Consider the following 22487-nt stretch of genomic DNA (forward strand, 5'->3'; position numbering starts at 1 on the left):
GATAGCAAAACTATACTAGTAGGGGATCTCAACTTCCCCTTCTCTGAACTAGATAAATTTAACCACAGAAAGAAGTTGAGGAGATAAATAGAATTTTAGAAAAGTTAGGTATGGTAGACTTCTGGAGAAAATTGAATGGGGATAGAAAGCAATATGCCTTTTTCTCAGTGGTATATGGCTTCTGCACAAAAATTGACCATGCACTTGGGCATAAAAACCTCACAATCCAATGCAGAAAGGCAGAAATATTAAGTGGGTCCTTTTTAGATCATGATGCAATAAAAATTACATGAAATAAAGGGCCATGGAAAGACAGACTAAAAATTAATTGGAAATCAACTCATCTAATCCTAAAGAATGAGGGGATCAAACAACAAATCACAGAAACAATCAAAATGACTTTCCTAATACAAAGGTGACCTAATACAAAAATACCTAATAAAACAATGACCATCGCGTTTCCCTATTCAATAAACTATTGTGGTTCCCTATTACCTCCAGAATTGAATATCAAATCCTCTGTTTGTCACTTAGCATCCTTCCTAACTGAGCCTTTTCCTAACATTCTAATCTTAAGCTTTATTCCACTGTCTGCCCTCTATGATTCAGCAACACTGATCTAACTGTTGTCGTTCACACAGGAAACTCAATGTTCTGACTTTGTGCCTTTGAACTGGCTATTTCGCATGTGTCTCTCCCTCTTTACCTTGGCTCCTAGCTTCCATGGCTTCCTGACTCAGTCCAAATGCCACCTGCTACAAAAAGCATTTTTACATTATTTGCTGTTAGTGCCTTCTCTTTGAGAATAACTTTCATTTACACTGCATTTACCTTTTTCATTATCTGTGCTACTGGGGTATTATGCAATCCCAGAGTCCTAAACTTATTTTTAGTATTAAAAAGAAGTCTTCTGAACAAAGCTATAATGATGTAACGTAAGAGTTTTCTTCCACTGTTTTTTTTCTTTCCATTGGAAAAACATTAATCTTTGCTTTATCATGGGTGTGTTCTTTCTATTTTCCTTTTCCTTCTTCCAAAACTCTAGAGATTCCTAGTACTTTTCTCAAGATTCAGGGGTTTCATTACTTCTTTCTTTGTTTATATGACCTTTTATATTACTGCATTTTTAAAAATTATTATCTCAAAGAAACAAAACAGGTGGCTTTCCCTTGTAATAGTTACTCAACAATTATTCATACTGGTTTTCATAGTATTCTTCATTTAGAGCCAATATTCTGAGTGTGGAAGAACAATGAGAAGGGTATGAAAGAATTGCTACAAGATGTGATCTGAAAAGACAGTGCTCCAAAGGGAATCATGATTTTAGAAACAAGGAAGCAATTCTGTACTCACCATGAGAACCCCGAAGTGAGTGAGGTGGTTACACAAGCACACTGTCTCACTTTCATTTGAATCTTTGTGTGCAACACAGCCTGATGTGTTCCAGCCACCAAAACCTTCTGTAGAAGTAATGCAACACAAATTATTAACAATATTAGTAAATAGAGTGGGGTGTCATGGAAAGAGCAATGGATATGGAGTCAAACAACCTGAGTTCAAATCTTGGAACTGCCACTGAGCAACTATGTGAACTGGAGCAAGTCAACTTTACCTCTCTGGGTTTCAATTTCCTCTTCTTTAAATTGGGGGGGGGGGTGGAGAAGGGTCAGATTAGAGGATCTCAGAAGTGCCTTCCAGCTTTAAAGCTAAGATACTATGAATGCAGTTCCATGGTGAAGGGCACCCTATTGTTTTCTGACCTCTAAAGATAACCTGTGAAATTAGAAATTTTAGACATTGCAAGTACTCTTGAATAAACTAGATAAAAACAGAAGGAATACAGAAACATTTAGCCAATGTTTAGGCTTTTTGGAAAAGTATAAGAAAGATCTGCTGCTAATTTTCAATTACTTCCTTTCTCTACTTTCCCCTATTTTTGCCAAAAATTAATTCCATTATCCCTTACAATTTCTTAAGGAAGGGGTTCTTAACCTGGGGACCAGAGGCCATGGATAGTTTTCAGGGGATTTATGGACTTGAATGGAGAAAAACTTACATCTTCATTTTCACTAGCATCCAACTGAAATTTGGCATTTCCTTCAATTATCTAAAAAAAAATTCTAAGAGAGGTCTGCAGGCTTCACCAAAATGCACACACACACACACACAAGTTTAAGAACCCCTGTTTTATGGTTACTATTGGAGTAGTAAGGAAGACATCTTACAAGGACAAAGTAAGGAGATGTATGATTTTGCAGTTCATGTGAAAATACCTAAGTTTTTAGTTGACGTCATTCCTAGAGAATGTTTATGCAATTTTAAGCTTCATAAAAATGTATAAATTAAGAAAAGTAATACTCTCATTGTACTATGCCCTTGTCCAATAAGTCCTGGAGAATTGTGTACAAGACTTGAAGTATCTAAAAGCCTATGGAAGAAGAATAGATAAGACATTTATTTTGAACCTTAGAACTTATTATCATCAGATCCTATAGGAGGGCTAGTTGTATATGTGTGTGTGTGTGTGTGTGTGTGTGTGTGTGTGTGTTTTGCTTTGGGTTCAACATTAAGGAGATAAAATAAAACAGAATTGACTCTTCTATCCACCTAAAATGTTTTTTTCAATACATACAGTCACATCTATCCATTCTATCCACCTAAAATGTTTTTTTCAATACATACAGTCACATCACCACGTTAATGATGTAATTCAGTAAAAAAAAATAGTACCAATTTAAATGGCAACATGGCAAAGTTCATATAGAGCCAGAATGACGCAGGTTTAAGACCTGCTTCTTACAATTGGTTGTCTACTCACAAGTTACTTAGCAAATTTATAAGACTAAGAATTGCAGAGTAGTTGCTAATATCCATTGATGGAGAGAATTTTCTCACTCAGAGACCCCTGCAATAATGAAATCAAAAGTGCAGACTGGAAAAACAAACAGGGAGCATTTATTTTTAAACTTACTGTTTTTATTCAAATCCCAGAACACACAGATGGGATGGAGTACCTGAATAAACATAAGCACAAAACATGTAATAAGGTGTTTAGGTGAAATCATTCAGAAATTATTGGATTTTAAGGTTTTCACAGAAAAGGAAAAAGGAGAATCGATATTAACCACATTAAAGCCATATAAGAATGCCATATAACAAACCTAGAAGAAAGCGACCTTCAACCAGAACCCTTGGTGTTCAATCTAATATGGGCACTAAAGAAGAATGCATTAATTAGTTCAAAGCAGAAAATTACAACTTTTTATGAATCTAATGAAAAATTGATATACTATGGTAGAACAGCTCCCCTTCCCCCAACCTCCTCCCAAAAAAACTGTAGACTTGGCATCAAGAGACCTGCTGAGTTCTGACCCTGCCACTTAACATTTGAGTGACCCAGGAAAACTGATAATTTGTTTAACTTGTCTAAGCACCAGCATCCCAAATGTAATTGGATATAATCTCAAATTATAATTACAAATACAATCCAAATTATATTTATAAAAAGAAATATGATGATGATAATAATGATAGCCATAATACTGGTATTTCCTATTCCTCAATAATATTGTAAGAGTTACATTAGATGATGAAAAGGGCGTTAAGCTTGCAAAGGGCTATAAAAATGTAACTTGTTACTATTACTCTTGTTACAAAATCCTCAGTCTACTATAATTATTGACATTACTAATTCATTAGATGATGAGCTCCTCGAGACCAGGTATTGTTTTTGCCTTTCTTTGTATCCTAGCACTTGGCACAGGGCCTGGCACAAGCATGTGCTTAATATAATACTTACTGACTGACTGATATTTAACAAAGTTCTTAGAATATATTTTATTTTCCCCAATAAAATGTCCATGTTTCTTTTACAAATGACAAGACTGAACTAAAGTAGAGGTTCTTAACTTTTTTTTAATGCCACAGTCTCCTTTGGTAGTCTGGTGAAGCCTATAGACTCCTTTCAAGAAAAAACCCATGTGTATGTATGCATGCATGCAGGTATTATGTGTGTATGCACATACCTCTATGTGCATACACACATATATAGTGTGCATATACACGTGTATATGTGTGTATATGTGTATCTATACATATACATATGCAGATACACTATATATGTATATATATAATTTTAAATTCATAATGGAATGTTAAATTCAGTTAATGAAAATAAAGATATATATTTTTTCCCACTCAGCTTCACAGACATCCTGCAATGTATCCACAGATTCCTTGAGAGTTCATGGATCTCAGGTTAAGAATGCCTGAACTGAGGGAAGGTAAAATGACAGAATCAGGTCTCCAAGTGTGAAAATTTAGACCTTGATTACTAGACTCTAGTATCTCCCCCGTAAAATGTAAGTGCCTTGGGATGAGGGACTATTCTTTTTTTATGTCTTTCTATTTCAAGCTCCTGGCATAGTGCTTTGCACACAATAGGCACTTAAATAAGTTGCTGGGTTGGGTTAGATTGGATTCACAATTTTAAAGAAACTCTTACTGAAAAACAAAAATCCTTACTTGTCACAAAACCAACCTATTCTTGAGCAGCTCTTTTATCAGCCTCTCTGGATGAGTAAATGTTGGAAGCAGTGTAACATACATGACTTGGGCGGGGGGGAAGAGGAGGAAAGAGGAGTAGGAGGAAGGAGAAGAAGGAAAGAGGAGGAGGAAGGAGGAGGAAGGAGTAGAAGAAGAGGAAAAAGAAAAAAAGTAGAAGTAGAAGATGATGACAATGACGATGACCACATATAGCCTAGACTACCTAGGCGCTCAGACTTGCCAGTGGTTGTCACATGGCTACTAAGTAGAAGAGGCGGGTCTAGAAATAAGGTCTCCTGATTTTAAGTCCAGTGCTCTTTCCACAATACCATGATGCTCAAGGAGCATGAACTCCACATTTAAACAGCCTCAATATTTCAGTGGCACCTCTACTATATTTCTCATTTATCTATATTCACTTGTATTCTTATTTTTAACGGAAATTCTTTTAAAGTCAAACCTGCAGTTAGGCAGGTTTTACATCTGTATTTATCTAAAGAGAGTCATCCAACCTTCAAAATATTTTCTCTTCAATCTCTTCCTCCTGCTGGCTTTCATTGCCATCATTTGGACTGCTACCCCTCACCCCCACCACCAAAGAAAGTTGCCAATTTCCCATGATGTAAGGACACCAGGCAAAATTCCCAGAGTTCGTAGCTTCCTGCTGCTCCTTTCTTTATTCTGGAAAAGTACAGGTTACCCCACAGGTCGTTGGACAGATTCCCAACAACCCTCTGAGATAGTGTAAATCTGATCATCTCTATACTTGGAGACGTGTTGCCCAAGACATTTTCTTACCTGGTTTCGTGTATGTTTGATTATAACCTGGACAGGTTCCTGAAGATCCCGGATACTAATGTTTCCAATACTGCACGCCATCACATAGCTCACCAGTTTGTCTCGTTGAGTTTCTACATCCTTTTAAAGAGGAAAAAAAATAATACCTTACATGTACTAGTCCAAGTGCACACTTTTATTTTATTGTGCCATTCCAAAATAAGCAAATAGTCAGCAACTTTTTCACTTAAGATCTCCCATTATAAGAACGTCCTGTTTATAAGATCAAATTGCAGACTTTCCTCATGGTGTTCTGCTATTTCCCTTATTATCATAAAGACGCAGGGAGAACACGTAAGGCAACTGTCATGAAGTTTTGCTCTAAATGACTACGTTTGAGGCCAGTTACAACTTATACAATGCAAACTCATAAACAATTAAAACTCATAAAAAGGTGCGAACAGTTACATCATTTCCTTAACCATGAAAAAAAAATGAGACTGCTTATCTTTTGGAGAAATTATTTTTCTAAGTAGAAAGGAATCATGGTATAATTTTTTAAAATGTCTGGCTTTTATATTCATACCAACCACTTGACACATTTACTAATGGATTACATTGAAATGTAATTTTAGTGGATCAATTACTGACTAAAAAGTTTGAATTGTTCTTTCTGACAGATATATAATCTAAGATTTAAAGTTTTAATCCCAGAACTGAGTGATTTAACTTACGCTTCAAAAGGAAATGGCTGGCACTTGAAACATCAAGATGTCTCCTCAAAGCTATTCCTTCGTATAGAGGAAGCATAATGCAGTGCATAGAGCACTGGTCTTGGCATCAGGAAGACCTGGCTTCAAATCCTACTTCTGACACTTACTACCTGTGTAACCCTGGTTAAGTCAGTTAACCTCTACATAACTGGTCTCTGACATCCCTTCTAGCTTTAAATCTATGATCCCTCAGACAACAGGACAGGACAGGAACTGTTGCTGTGCCTGGCCCATTGTTGTTGAGTTGTTTTTCAGTTATGTCTGACTCTTCATGACCCCATTTTGGTTTTTCTTGGCAAAGATACTGGAGTGGTTTGCCATTTCCTTCTCTAGCTCATTTTACAGATGAGGAAACTGAGGCAAGCAGGATGAAGTAACTAGCCCAGAGTCATGTAGCTAGTAACTGCTAAAACTGGATTTGAACTTAGGTCTTCCTTGACTCCAGGCCTGGTGCTTTAGCCACTGTGCGACCAAGCTGCCTAGCCTGGTCCATAGGAGGCATTTTTTTTAAAAAGTACTTGTTATTTAAAAAGTGTTTTACTTATAGTGTAACAGTTAAGTAACAGAATTATTACTTTATCTGATCCTCAGTTTCCACATCTATAGGAGAAGGGGGGCAGGGTAGATCGTCAAGAGTATACTATGATTTCCCTCTTGCAGCTCTTGCCCACGTTCCTTCACAATTCTGCTATGTTCTTTCACAATTCTGCTATGAAAGAGGGGGGATAACGGGTGGCATGGGGGTGGAGGGAAGAAGAGTCTACCATAAGCCTTCCTCACTTTCTTTTAACATCACAAGGACAGCAATGGAACTCTCAGACTGCCCCCTTGTCATCTCTTGTACCTGATCAGCCTATGTCCCTACTCTAAATTTCTCTGATCATGTTTTTCAATCCTGTTATTCTTTGAAGCAACTCAAAGAAGATTTGTGTTGCATTGCTCATAACCACAATGCACCTCTCCTCTACCTTCTTCATATTTATTTTCAATTCTCCAAAGAATGTTTTGTTCCAGGGGTTGCAGCCATATAGCTACAGTAGTAGAAAGCTGGTATTGAAAAGATTAAACTTTATTTCTAGGAGAAACTTGGGATCAACAAAGGAGTTTTACAATTTCATCCAGCCTGATCTCTTTTTCTTCAACCATGAGACCAGCTTCCCATCTATTGGTTTCTTCTGTCTCACCTATACATAATAATGTGTAGGTGGGGCAGCTTTACAGGTTGTCCAACCAGATGCCTGCTGTAATCAGGGAAACAGATGTTCTTCAACCACTTGATCTTTCCTGTGCAGATGATCAAGCCAAACTCTTGAGTTGTTAAGGATGTCTTCTGTAATCTTCCCAGACTACTTGAAAACCAGCACAATATCATTGTTATCATGGGAACCTCTGGAGGACTGCACCATCCACAAATACTCCTCAATCTGGACTCTGTGCTGGATCACCTCTGTCACAACACTGAACATTTCTGACCAGGATATATTTTCCTGTTTTATTCCTAATCTGATGTTTATGATCAGAGAATTATTAAGTAGCATTTTTTCCATAGTATCTTTCAAGGAATCTTGAATGGATTTGATGTTTGGTAGGAGACATCTTATTAGAAGAGAGCCTTAAGGGAAACATTTTGCTGTAATAAATCAAATGCTTTCTCAAATAATGAACACAATAGACATTGGTCTCTTTTTGTATTCTAGTCTACATCATTCGGTCAATTTGGAAACAGCAAAAATATAGTTTATAATTTCACTTTCCAAGGCCTGATTATTCCCTACAAGTACCCTTATCACAAATGTATGTACTCCATTCATGAGTAGCCAAGTCTTGTGAAGATCTCTCTTTTTATGAGACAATACTGCTCAGAGTCACCCATCATCCTTCATAATACTTTACAAATGAGAGTATATTCTAAATTGGTATTGACTGTGACTACCATCTCCCTCTTCACAAGTCATATATTTACTAAAAATAGAATTTTATGGACTTTCTTGGTCTTCTTATTGTGACAAATGATATCAGTTAAACCTCTATATAAAATTATTTTAATAGCTATTGATGTCACTTCTATTATCCTTTGCCTATTTTTCATTTTTAATTACCCATCTAAGTAGTTCAGGATTGAGTTATTTCAATTGTATGGTATATCTTTTTCCTCATTATTATTCTTTTAAGTCTTTTTTAATAATTCTGACTTCTGCTCTAACAAATCAGTGGTCTGATTGTACATAAGCAATTAATTAAAGAATAATTCATATCAATAATGAACATCAAGCCCACTTTTGTGAAATGCCAAGGTGTCTTTAATCATTTTAAGAAGACATATAATTCTTAAAATAAATTCTAGATGAATATTTTTGAGGGAGAATGGGAGTACAGAAAAAAAATCAAATTTTGGTTTTGAGGACATCATAACTCTGAAACCTTGGACATGAAGACATCCTAACCCTCCATCCTCTAAATTTGTCTGTCTACATCATTAATCTGACAATGTCATACATGATTTTGTGAGACCTACTAATTCTTCAGTCTTTTTGGTTCAACTTTCTCTACATTTTTGCCTTGTCTCCCCAGATGGACTGTAAGCATAATTAGGGCAGGAACCATCCATTATAGTACTTTGTTTTCTTCACATTGTATTCCATATTACCTTATGTATTAAATGTATCTCATGTATAACTCGATTGATTTCAAAGTTCAGTGAGTTATGGTGGTAAGCTATACTTTTCTCTTACTCCTTCAATGGATATACTATCTATGTATCTGTTGGAAAAAAGATAGTAGAATTACTGTGTTGAAGTAATTTTTCTAACCTGCCTTGAGAAATTTCAGTTTTTCTCCTGTATAGCCTGGTTTCTTCTGAAATGTCGAACATCATTTCATATTTTAGTATTTAAGAATCCTTACTTCCAAAAACAAAATATTTAACGTAGCTTTTGTAGATAAGTTCTGTTTTTTGAGGCCAGGGGAGGTCATGGGTGTTTGCTGGCAGATTACTCTCTAGGATCTAGAAACAATGCCAATAAAAATGGTGATGTGTGCTGAGCACAATAGCACCCAATTCTGCGGATGTAAAAGGGCAGAAGGTCATTTGAAATACTAATAGGAAGGCTGATTAAAGCCAAGAATGCTGCTCATTACGAAAACACTACTTCCTTCTGAATGAAAAAAAAATCCTTTCCCTTACTTAGTGAGTAATTCTCTTTAACCTCCCTTACTTGTGTCTGGAAAGACTGAAAGTAGCTAATATTTAGCCTAAACAGATAATTTATTTTATTCAGTAATTCAGTATTAATTTAGTAATAACAATATAAATTTTTATAGTAGAGTATTTAATTTGTATTTTTCAACCTGTAGCATTGAAACTAATATTATCTTCTGGTATAAATCTGAATAAAACTATTATGTTAGCAAGTGTTTAAAACAATTATGCTATTAAAGGCCTTCATTTTAATAAAGAGATGAAGTTATTTTTCTATCATTCCTGATATGCTTAGCTTTAAGAGACTTGGAATTGCACCTTTTTTTTTAAAAAAGGACTCAATGTAGATCAAGAAAAATTAATTCAACATATACTTGCCTGAAAAAGTCCAGTTTTGTTGAAGAAAGTAAATTGAGCTCTTTTAACCAATTCAGATTCTTCCTTACTTAAATTCATAAGTAAACTTCGAGGCAAAATGACAGAAGCCAAAGAATTCACTTGACCTGCCTCAAAATCCATCTAGGAGACACACAAATAGATCAGTCAGATAACTGCAATAGTGTAATCACTCAGAATGTTGGACTAATGTGTAATGATATCCCAAAGCACACAAGTAAGTCCTAGGCCAATTGCTCCCTTCTTTGACACACACTCTCTGTAATGTTTATTTGGATAAAGCTTCTGCTAAGAAAGACCTGAAGTTAGCTGCTCTTCACCTTTTTATGTGATCAGGATTTAGTGATACTCATTTATTTGAACATAGAGAAGTCTGCAAAATTAGTAGAGATTCTCAAATATGAGAACTAGATTTTTCTTCTTTAAAGTCAAAGTAGTTAAATTATCAAATTTTCCAGATTCTTTGCAAAACAATTTGTGGTTTGGGAGTATCCACAAAAGAAAAAGAGAGAATGGGACTCTTTGGACTAAGAATAAAGAATATCTATAGAAAGAGCAAAGTTTAAATTTTATGATTTTTATTTCCCAGTACCTTGTACTTATACCAATGATTAAATGGCAGAGAAAGATTGATTTCATTAGAGTTAACTTTCTATTTAACTTTTGAGACAGCCTTCATAGAATGGTCTTTCTTCGATCATGAAAAAATAAAAATCTACATTTCACCTTGGTCCTAAATGCATACCTTCATCTAGATTCCTTTCTAAAGTAAGACAAGACATTCTCTCCATTATGCTAGGAGAGTAACTAGCTGGCTGTCTATTCTATTGCAGTAGTTACAAATTAGTATAGCAAAGTCCCTGTTTAAATGTGTGAAAGTGGCTACTAAGTTAAGAGAACAGAACTTCCACTGGTCCCACCCTCAACATGACTGTAGTAAGAATGCCTGCTAATCCCATTCCCACCCTCCATAAACCAAAGCTGATCACATAGTATGACTTACATAGCTGACTCCTATCTTTTTTGAGAGGGAGAACTGACCCCAGTAACTGCTAAAAATATGAAATAGCAGAAGATTAAACCACCTTTTTCTGACAATAAACTATGACCAACAAATTAGATACTCCTGATACAACTCTATACAAAGCAACAATATGTCATTTTAGAATGATCTGAAAATTTCCCCTTTTGGTACTAACTCCTTAGAATTTGTAATTCACAGAAAAGGGGAACAAAAGAAAGCAACTGACTGTTTTCTGATGAAAATTAATTTTGCCAAGAGTTCAGGCGGAAAGCACTGCCTCCAGAAATCTAAAGATGAACATCCCCCCCGAGGGCAATGGAAAAGTAAGTGGTGGGTGTGAGGAGGCTGCAACATGTAGCAGCCTAGAATAAGAGTTAGAGTAAAGGAGTCATCATAGAATTGTTGGACAAAAAGAGAAGATTGGCTGGTCGCAGGGTAAGAATGAGGGATGCCAGGTGGTTGGCCAGAGTGCTTTTTTGGAAGAACTCCAGCACCTTGGGTGGAACCCTGTGGCAAACTGGAGGATGCTGACAAGAGCTGCATGGGATAAACAGGCATGGAAAGGTTGGGAGCTGAATCACTAGAGAGAACTCTCAAATTGATGAGATCACAAATCAATGTGAATATTGATTACCTAAATATTAGTCCAATTACCAACCTTGAGTTATGGATTTCCAAAGGAGAAAAAAAATCACATTTTCCTGAAATTTATTTTAAAATTATAGAACTTTTTGAGGGGTACTCAATTTTATCCTTTAACACACAGGTCACATGATTTCTAAGTGATTCTAGAGAGATAAGAATTAATCCTACTTTAAGTCTTTATGCTCAAAACTGCTATAATTGTCAGCCTCTTGAAAGGAAAAAGGGTAAGTATCCAAAACATGTATGTGTAGTTGAGTTTTGAGAAGGCATAAAAACCACAAGCTCATACCTGGAAATATGAATCATTACTATTTGGGAGACCAATACTGAAAGTTGAGCCTTCATATGTCTCTGGGGTCAGAGATGACACCCCAAGAGCCAGATTTCGAGTTGTAATGTTCACAGGTACTTCGTTAGTTAGCTTTATCTTAAAAGCCAACTCATCAATTGTTTTTAAAGCCCTAGAGACATTAAAAACATTATCACCATCATCATCATCATCATCGCCATCATAAAGCAGCAGACAGTTGCATATACTATATCACAGAGCAAGTTAAAAAATCATGGACATTGATCTCCAAAGCCTTTTATTAAACCAACATCATGGACACACATCAAACACACCTAAGAAGTACCACAGAACCACAGAGTTGGAGGTGACCTTGAGAAAAATGTCGTGGTCTAATCCTCTGTTTTTAGGCAGGTGAATTGCTACAGCATTAAGGACAAATACTGCTCTTTGTCTTGAGTATCTCAAGAGAAAAAAGTACTAGTCCTAGGTACGTTATATTTGCATTAAGAATGAGAAAATGAAACTACTACTTTTATTTTACTATGTGAACTGCTATCTGCAAAATGAGCATGAACTATTATCCCACCATCATTCAGAATGCATTATTTTCAACAAAACAAAATGTGTTTAGGGAAGAAATCACTAGTTATTTATGGGTGTGGATGTCAGAATTTTTACTGAGAATTTTCTTTTCAGCAAAACACCTAATTTGATGAGTATGTTCTGTTCTACTGAAGAGTGTTTACTTGCCTGTCTGGATGACCCTAGAAGAGCAGGGGCATTGTGTAACAATGCAGGCAGGCCATTTGCCCAAGGGTGTGTGAAGGCTTTTAAAACACAGCTTCTGAATCCAAGGACACCCCCCAGTGACCTTTGGTCAGTCCCCCCTGAGTAGAATTTTAGACTATTGATATAAATTTCATCTTCAACATAGAGAATCCTATGGTCATCTTTTGGGAACTATGTAAATCACACTCCTAGGGAACATATAATAGAAATTATTACTGGCCTTAAAAAGTTTCTTCCTCTGTTGTCTGTATCATGTAGAAAGAAGATAAAGATATGGAAAACATATTGAGACAAGTGATGACGCGATGCATTCAGAAACTTTTGTCTCACAGTAGTGCTCATCAATAGAGCTAGTAAGGGCTAGGGAAAGCCTACTGTTAATTGTAAAATTATGGTTTATTTTTTGTTATTACAAAGAAATGATCAGTGAAGAAATAAAAATTACTATTAACTAAATATAAATCTCAGAGTGAATGCTATAAAATTACAAGGGGAGCTTCTTTACAATACTGTTTGGTAAAGGCAGAATTTGTTCTCTAACAATTCTAAAAGACCCTGGCATGGTCATTCCATAATGTGGAGTCTAAGATAGTAGGGTTGTTTTTTTTTTTAAGTCCAAGTTATGTGATGGCTGCATACTTGCAAAATGTCTAGTTTTAGTAGGTTTGAGAATTATAAAAATTTTCCAGGTTATCTGGTTCATGTTTTAAATGAAAATACTGCTATAGTCACAAAATTGTATTTAAGCTTCTTCTGTATTGACAATGAACCCTACCTTGTTTTTTTCAGTCCTCTATGTTCTTTGCATCTTATTCCATTAAAATACTCCTATAGTGTTTCATCATAATATAGAGACAATACCCTGGGTTCTTTATTTATTTATTTTTATTTAATTTGTTTAATATATTTAGTTTTCAGCAGTGATAATACCCTGGGGTTTTAAAGGCTACTACCAGGAAGTACAAGATTGAAGCATTTGTACCAAGCTTGAAAATCTAAGTATAGGTCAAAGAGATTATTATTAATTTTTTGGCCCCAGAGCCCCAAGAACACTAGCTACTTTGGTGTGGGATGGTATGTTCTTCAGTCATGGAAATACCACTTGCTCTGATAAAATCACAAACCCTTGAAGTAGTAAAATAGATACTTCTTACAGGAAGATACCTTTAATGTGTCACAGAAAGCATGCTCTTTAGGGAAAGACAATTGAGTATCTTGAGGCTTCTGCTTATCATTGAAATTTATGTCAAACTACATGGGCAAAAGCATTTTTTAAAATCTCCCCAGTCCTTCAGGAAGAAACAAAATACTTACTCAGAAGAAGATTCCAGCAAATCATTGTCTGAACTAGTTAAGATATTGGAAAATATGGTCATTACAGTTGAGCCTAAAGTTATATCAATGTTTTCTTCATTATTCACAATTTTTTTGAGGTACTCCACAATACTGGTTATGTTGGCTGAGGTGAGGGTCTGTCCTTCACTAGTGAAATTTAGAAGCTCATTAGCTATTTCATTCGTTATTCCTAAAAATATATATAAAATCACAATAAAGAACACATGAGAATATAATTACAAGACATTTTTACCTCTCTTTGACTCAGTTTCCTCATCTACAAAATGATAATGATACTCACAAACATAACCACCCCACAGAGTCATTATGATGATGAAATGATGACAGAAGATAAATACTAAAAATATGTAAAGGCTACACAGCTGTCTACTACAATGACCTCACACTGAGTTTAGACATTTCACATGTCTCCTTCTATATGCGACCTCAGCCTTCATTTCATATTCTTTTACCATTCAGAAAAGGCTCACAAAACTCTGATTAGTGACATAAGCAGTTCATGTCATGGAATGATGTAGGAAAACTCTGAGGGAAAAAATGAGGCAGCATAGAGTACAGGCTAGAAGGCTGTCCTTGAAGCCAGGAAGAACTGGGTTTAAGCCCTTCCTCTGTAATATATACCTGCAACTTTTAGTGTTCTAAGAATAAAAGTTGAAGAGAAGTATTAACCTATGATAGAAGAAGTTTTCTTACCTCGGAGGTCCCTAAACCAATTACATCATAGTTCCAGTCTGTACTATAGAGGGAAGAAGCCCATTTCCTTGACCCCCTCTCCTCTGATGATTCTTACTTATTAGCAGAACTTCTTTCAAATGTTAAAGAGAGAGTTATATTTCTCTTCCTAGTTTAATGATAGTTACAATTTGAACTGCCTAACAGGTATGGGATACAATTTGTTAGAAACAACGTGAACAATGACTTTCTAAACATAAAGTCTCAATACCACCAAATGCTTAGAGAAATTACAGTGGGGGAGCCCTAAATCCACACTCTCAGGATATGCACTGTCTCCACTGTAATTCCCTTCCTATTTGTCATGGATTTCAATTTAAGATTAGAAAACAGAAATAAAGGAAGAAATATTCATTTTTTAACCTGCCAAAGTAAAATATTCGTATAGTGAGTTCTTAATATAAAAAGCACTGTATGGTAGGACAACTATTCTGTAAAGGGTGGGAAACATAAAAAGAAATGTCATTATTGCTTTGACAACTGAAAGAATATTACTTGTTCACTCACCAGTACAATTTGTTAAATCAGGAGGTCCCCAGTAGGTTTTGTTTGTGGTATCCTGGTGGCTAAACAACAAATATTCATATTTCAATCCACATTCATATAAACCAAAACATTTTATACTTTTGAAACAAAGAACTTTAAAAAGAAGTTAAGAAAGGTTTTTTAGAGCTTCCCATGAATTTTTAAATAAAAAGCTTTATGATAAAAAGCATAATCAGTAAAAGTAATCCCAGGCACATTTAAAAAATGGAATAGTAAGCTTCATAACAATGTAAGGAAGTACAATTAGTAGTGCACTGCACTGTATTGCAAAGGTCTGCCAAATGAGCAAACCCCCACCCTTACTGCCAACATCCCATTCCACTCTACCCCTCCCATTATGCTGACTCCCCAATTCTGGTCATCCAGCCTTACAACCTTAGCTGTGAACTTTCTACCTTCTCTCCAAGAACTACTCTCACCCCATTTGACCGATCTCAAAGTTCTATTCTCCGATGTTAATTTCCTCTTCTTCCACTTTCCCCAACTCTACCATTCACACTCAATTTGTTCTTTGCCCCTCTTCTGGTCCCTTACTATTCTCCTATTTTATCTCCCCCAATTCTACATTCATTTGCCTCTACATCAGTGTTGACACCATGGTCTGCCACTTTAATGATTTATTTGCTACCATCCCAAAACCCTCGATCCCCAGGTCTCTGGGTTCTTTCTGGCAGTTATCATCTGTCACCACTTGAACTATCAGAAGCTAGTTCCTTACTGATCTGAAATTCTGTAATTCTGTGAATTTTCATGGTGCAATACAAGTAGTACATCCAAACTGAAAGTTGAGTTTTAGCACTGCTAATCTCTTACCAAGTTCGTGATGCAAAATAGCCAGGTTTCCCTTTACATCGATGAATCTGGACAGCTGGTTTTGTGGTTAACCATTTATAGCCTTCAGGTTGTTCATTTTCTGGACATGTGCCTGTGTAAGAACAAACCACAATAAGATTCATCTGAACAAATTCATTTAACAGGAAGAGGGTTCTAATCAGTCTGCCATCTTTAAATACTGGACCTGGAGTCAGGAAGACCTGTTCCAATCTTTCCTCAAGCACTTAATTTACTGTGTGACCCTTCACAAGAAACTTAACATTTTTGTGTCTCGTGTTTCCTCATCTGTACAATAATTGGACTGAATGGCCTTGAAAGTCCTTTGCAGCTCCTAAATTATCTCATTAAGGGGTGTGTGTGTGTGTGTGTGTGTGTATGTACTTTTCCTAAATAGGCAGAGTCCCTTTACCATCAATATTCTTAGATGTATGCCCTTTCAAAATTCCCATAAGGAAAAAAAAACATAAATTCTAAATATAAAAACAAAGTTCTTCATAAATGTGTAGTTTGATTTAAATATGTGCATGCACATGTAAATATGTGTGTTAGAAAGAATGCTAGATTTGGAGCTAGAGGATCCTAGCTCAGTGATTATTTAGGCAATTTTGGCAAAGTTAAATGACTTTAGAACTCAGTTTTCTCAATTTTTGGTAGGGATTTGAGAGATAATAGTTATAATTCTTTTAACTTTTAAGCACTATAAGTCTAACACACAGATATACTGTGACAGGACCAATGTTTACTAGCATTTCCCTAACTTCTTTCCCCACCACCTACAACATGGATTAGGCCCTTTCCTCCTTTCCTCCTTCAACAGGGATCAGATTTCCCGAAAGCGGACAAAATTAACCCTAGGACTTTGATTGGCCACAGCTTCTCAGATGCAGCTTCCTACTCACCAAGGGCACAAAAAGTCCCAGCTGTGCCCCTCGAACTTAGTGGATTCGTGAGAACTGTACAAGTCTCCACATACGTAACCATATGCTTACCTGATGACCAGATGTATTTCCATATGGTGGGGGAGGGGAGACAATGAGAGGAGCCCCAAAAAAGTAGTCATACAAAATACTCAGAAACTAAAATTAAATAAAAGCAACTTACCAATTTGCTTCACACTGACAGTGTATAACCTCAAGCCATCACCTAAAGATTCATTCCTTTCTATGAGTTTCTGCTGAATGTGTTGGACTTCCAAGCTGACACTGTTAGTAACTAAAAGGGCCAAAATCATCAACCTGGAAAACAGCATTTTCAATGATGGGATTAAAAACTGGGTGAACATAAAATTTTTTCCAGCAAAAAGCAATGGAATGAAACATTTAATGATGCCCTTTTCACCATTCTTGACCACATAGTCTTTAAGAATAAAAGAGAAAATCCAAAATAATCTCTGGGTTTTATCAGGGAGAAGGCATATACTGACAGATAAACAGAGAATAAGAGAAAGAGAGAGAGAGAGAGAGAGAGAGAGAGAGAGAGAGAGAGAGAGAGAGAGAAGGCAGAGGCAGCTGGGTTGACACAATAGATATAATGCTGGACTTGAAGTTAGAAAGACATGAATTCAAATTTGGCCTTAGACACTTACTAGCCGTGTGACTCTAGGCAAATCATTTAATCTATGACTGCCTCAGTTTCCTCATTTGTAAAATAAAGATAAAATGAGGATAATAATAGTAATTATGTCACGGTGTTGTTGCGAGAATGTGAGGTAATGTTTGTAAAATGCTTTGCCAACCTTAAAGAGCTATATTTAAATTCTGTTGTCATCACCGTTGTTCCCATTTTACAGATGAGGAAACTGAGTGTCAGCCTGGTTTAAGCAAGGGACTTACTTAAAATACCACAATTAGTAAGTAATTCTTATCTTTCATTGGCCTTTGACAACCAGCCAAAAAACCCAACCTTGGTACCACTTGAATCTTCTGCCTCTGTATCTGAAGGTACATTCTTTTCTGATAGATGGAACCACAACAGAGAAGCACATATGCAGAATCTTTGTACAAAGCATAAAGGAAACAATTCTATGCAACAAACTACCTTTGCTCAGTGGATATTCACAACGGACTGCTTGTGTGATGCTGGGCACTGGAAGAGTTTTAGTAAAGAAGCTAAAAAAGGTCAAAGTTGTCCTTCTGGTTAGGGACCTCTTGAGGTTCACTCGCTACTTTGGGGTGTGACTGTATGGCTCAACTTTTAAAACAGACTTTGCAGGAAAGACTATAAGGAATTCAATAGTGGAGTAGGAGGAAGCAGCACCATTTGGTTGGACAAGGGACAAGAGTCTTGTGGCTATCCCAAATCTTTCTCTTCAGAGCATGAAGGAAATGCCACAAAGCTATAAAACAAAGGCCAATTCTCTATTTAAATGTAATAACCCCCATCACAGAATTATTCATCATTGTAATTACAGTAGTTTACATTTGTGAGAGTTAGTGTAGCACAGGAAATGAAAAACCAGTCTCAGAACTGGAAAACCTGGGTTCAGGTTCTTTCTCTGACACATAGTATATAATCCTGGTCAATCATTTAACTTCCCAGTGCTCTGGACAACTCCCTAAGGATACAAATTGCAAAGTAAGTGTCAACCTCAGCGAATATAGGGAGATTCCTTACTCAGGAGCTCCCTTTGCCAATGAGATCGCAGGTATAGTCCTTATCCCAGTCTCTTACCTAACCACATTCCCATCTGAACCTCACAACAATTCAGTGAAGTAGGTTCTTCTTGACGTGAGTTAAAACTGACACATAATCGGTAAGACAAACCCTCCAAGGAGAAACTCTGAGGCATCTTAACAATTTATGTGCACTGTAAGGTCTTAGAAGGTTGCCTAAGCACTGAGAAAATAAAGAGACTTGACAATGGGTCAACTAGCCTTCATGTTTCAGAGGTAAAACATGAACCCAGATCTTCTTGATTCCCAAACTTCTAGACCCCCAAATATGTATGCAACTATGTCTCTCATGGTAGGTTTTATGTTATTTATATATATATATACCTACATGTATACGTATACATATGTGTGTGCATATATACACACACATACACACATACATGTATGTGTGTATGCATGTACATATGTATTGTGTATGTGTATCTGTATACACGTATATATACATATACATACACATACATATATAGTTTTCCTCACTTTACAGATAAGGAAACTGACTCAAAGAGATTAAGTGATATGTTCATATTTACATAGCTAATAAGTTTTGGAGACAGAATTTCAACCCACATCTTCCTGCTTCAAAGTCCAATATTCCACCCACTATACAATGATGCTTTACACAAAAACGAGAATTTTCAAAATTATAAAAGGAGGTGGCAGTTTCAAATACAAAGACAGACATTTATTTCCCTTATGGATACCTAGGTGAGACAATTTTGGTCATCACCTTCTGATTAACTCTTACATAAAAACTGTATTTTTAACCAGCTACAATGGTGATAATATAAAAAATCACCTAAAAAGTGACCCAGGCTATCATTATAGATGTGCCTACAAAATATAAAATGAAAACAAAAACTATGAATTCAATAGGAATAACAACAGTCACAATAAAACAAGACAATTTTATTGACATGATTTTTAAAAAACTGGCCAAATTTCCCACTTTCAAATACTTTTCAAGTGTTTTTATTGTCCAACTGCCTACATAATTTAGAAACCACTTACCTAAAATAAATTTGTGTTGGGAATATAGCACAGGTTATATGTTAGTTTTTAATTTCAAGTGCTCCTGGACAGTTTCCCTCATGGTAGGACTGGTTGGACTTAGGTGCTTTATACATTTCTCTGCCTATGTGATAATTTCAATATAAACTTGAAATCTGAAATCATAATGAAAATTTAGGACCATATTTTTTTCTTGAGTGACTCTTTTAAATTTAAAAAGAAAGAAAACGTGTTCATGAGAATAAACTTAATAACACCATATATGTGTATATATATATATATATATATATATATATATATATATATAATATTTCATCCATTTCAGATGTCTTACTTCAATACTTTTCATCAGGCATAGCTTTCTAAAAAGTGTTATTACGTATTATGTTACAAGTTCCAGAATGGCAAAGCCAAGATGGCGGCTGGAAAGCAGGGGCTTGCTTAAGCTCTCCCCCAAATCCCTCCAAACACCTATAAAAATGGTTCTGAACAAACTCTAGAGCTGCAGAACCCACAAAATAGCAGAGGGAAGCAGGTCTCCAGCCCAGGATGGCCTGGATGGTAGCTGGGAGGGGTCTTTCGCACGGTACTGTGAGCGGAATGCAGCGCTGGAACAGATCAGACAGGGAGTTGTCCCAGAGCAGGGCTTAGAGCCATAAATCATTGAGCTGTGGCACTTACCAGATTTCTCAACCTACAAACACCAAAGACTGTGGAGCAGGTTAGTGGGAAAACTGTGAGACTGGGTTAGAAAGCGGTCTGACCACCAGCCCTGGGAGTGGCAGAGGTGGTGTGGCAGTGGAGCTCCAGCGTCAGCTACTTCGGGATTCCCTGGCTCACAACATGGGAGGAATTAAGTGGCAGACCACAGCAGGAGTGCAGGGCTTGCTTTGCTCTGCTTGGATCTGGGTTGCAATCCTGGTTGGCAGTTCTTGGAGGAGGAGGAGCACTGCTGTGGCAGAGCTTGTGATGACAGTGGAGCAGAAGTAGCTCTGAAAATAGCAGCCCAGCCCCTAAAGCTTGGGACAAAGAACTTGCTACTCTACAAGCAGTCATACCTTGACAAAAAGCTCAAAGGTCAAGTAGTTGATGGGGAACATGGTCAGGCACCGAAAAAGGATGCAGACTCAGACTCAGACTTTAAAATCTTTTTTTGGTGACAAAGAAGATCAAAACGTAAAGCCAGAAGTCAACAAAGTCAAAGAGCCTACATCAAAAGCCTCTAGAAAAATATGAATTGGTTTCAGGCCATGGAAGAGCTCAAAAAGGATTTGGAAAACCAAGTAAGACAAGTGGAGGAAAAATTGGGAAGAGAAATGAGAGAGATGTAAGAAAACCATGACAAACAACGACTTGCTAAAGGAAACCCAAAAAAATACTGAAGAAAATAACACCTTAAAGAATAGACTAACTCAAATGGCAAAAGAGCTCCAAAAAGCCTATGAAGAGAAGAATGCCTTGAAAGGAAGAATTAGCCAAATGGAAAAGGAGGTCCAAAAGATCACTGAAGAAAATACTACCTTAAAATTTAGATTTGAGCAAGTGGAAGCTAGTGACTTTATGAGAAATCAAGAAAATATAAAACAGAACCAAAAGAATGAAAAAATGGAAGACAATGTGAAATATTTCATTGGAAAAACCACTGACCTGGAAAATAGATCCTGGAGAGATAATTTAAAAATTACTGGACTGCCTGAAAGCCATGATCAAAAAAGAGCCTAGACATCATCTCTCAAGAAATTATCAAGGAAAACTTCCCTGATATTCTAGAGCCAGAGGGTAAAATAGAAATTGAAAAAAACCCACCGATCGCCTCTTGAAAAAGATCCCAAAAAGAAAACTCCTAGGAATATTGTCACCAAATCCCAGAGTTCCCAGGTCAAGGAGAAAATGATGTAAGCAGCCAGAAAGAAGCAATTTGAGTATCGTAGAAATACAATCAGGATAACAGCTCTAGCAGCTTCTACATTAAGGGATCAAAGAGTTTAGAATATGATATTCTGGAGGTAAAAGGAGCTAGGATTCAAACGAAGACTCATCTACCCAGCAAAACTGAGTATCATGCTCCAAGGCAAAATATGGACTTTCAATAAAATAGAGGACTTTTAAGCTTTCTCAGTGAAAAGACCAGAGCTGAATAGAAAATTTGACTTTCAAACACAAGAATCAAGAGAAGCATGAAAAGGTAAACAAGAAAGAGAAATCATAAGGGACTTACTAAAGTTGAACTGTTTTGTTTACATTCCTACATGGAAAGATTATGTGTGTAATTCATGAGACCTTTCTCAGTATTACAGTAGCTGAAGGGAATATAGATAGATAGATAGATAGATAGATAGATAGATATAGACAGAGAGCACAGGGTGAGTTGAATATGAAGGGATGATATCTAAAAAAATAAAATCAAATTAAGGGATGAGAGAGGAATATATTGAGAGAGAGAGAAAGGGAGAGATATAATGGGGTAAATTATCTCACATATAAGTGGCAAGAAAAAGCAGTTCTGTTGGAAGAGAAAAGGGGGCAGGTGAGGGGAAATGAGTGAATCTTGCTCTCATTGGATTTGACCTGAGGAGGGAATAACATACACACTGAATTGGGTATCTTACCCCACAGGAAAGTAGGGGGAAGGGGATAAAAAGTAGGGATGAGAGAAGGGAGGGCAGAGCAATAGAGGAGGTAATATAAAACAAACACTTTTGAAAAGGGACAGGGTCAAGGGACAAAATTGAATAAAGGAGGACAGGATAGGATGGAGGGAAATATAGCTAGCCTTTCACAACATCAATATTGTGGAAGTGTTTTACATAATGATACACATGTGACCTAAGTTGAATTTTTGCCTTCTTAGGGAGGGTGGGTGGGAAGGGAAGAGGGAAGAGAATTTGGAACTCAAAGT

General features: G+C 36.5%; 1 protein-coding gene across 1 annotated transcript in view; it reads right to left on the reverse strand.

Moving 5' to 3' along the window:
• The window catches only part of ADGRG6 (adhesion G protein-coupled receptor G6), a 168879-nt gene that overhangs the window by 32801 nt on the left and 113591 nt on the right, over window positions 1-22487 (reverse strand). The window contains 9 exon segments of the mRNA XM_036768775.1: window positions 1354-1460; window positions 2972-3014; window positions 5344-5463; window positions 9673-9813; window positions 11649-11820; window positions 13755-13965; window positions 15036-15094; window positions 15888-15999; window positions 17010-17143. Of these exon segments, the coding sequence (XP_036624670.1) occupies window positions 1354-1460; window positions 2972-3014; window positions 5344-5463; window positions 9673-9813; window positions 11649-11820; window positions 13755-13965; window positions 15036-15094; window positions 15888-15999; window positions 17010-17143 (1099 nt within the window).

The sequence above is a fragment of the Trichosurus vulpecula genome, chromosome 7 (assembly GCF_011100635.1).
Source record: "Trichosurus vulpecula isolate mTriVul1 chromosome 7, mTriVul1.pri, whole genome shotgun sequence".
NCBI classification, from domain to species: Eukaryota; Metazoa; Chordata; class Mammalia; order Diprotodontia; family Phalangeridae; genus Trichosurus; species Trichosurus vulpecula.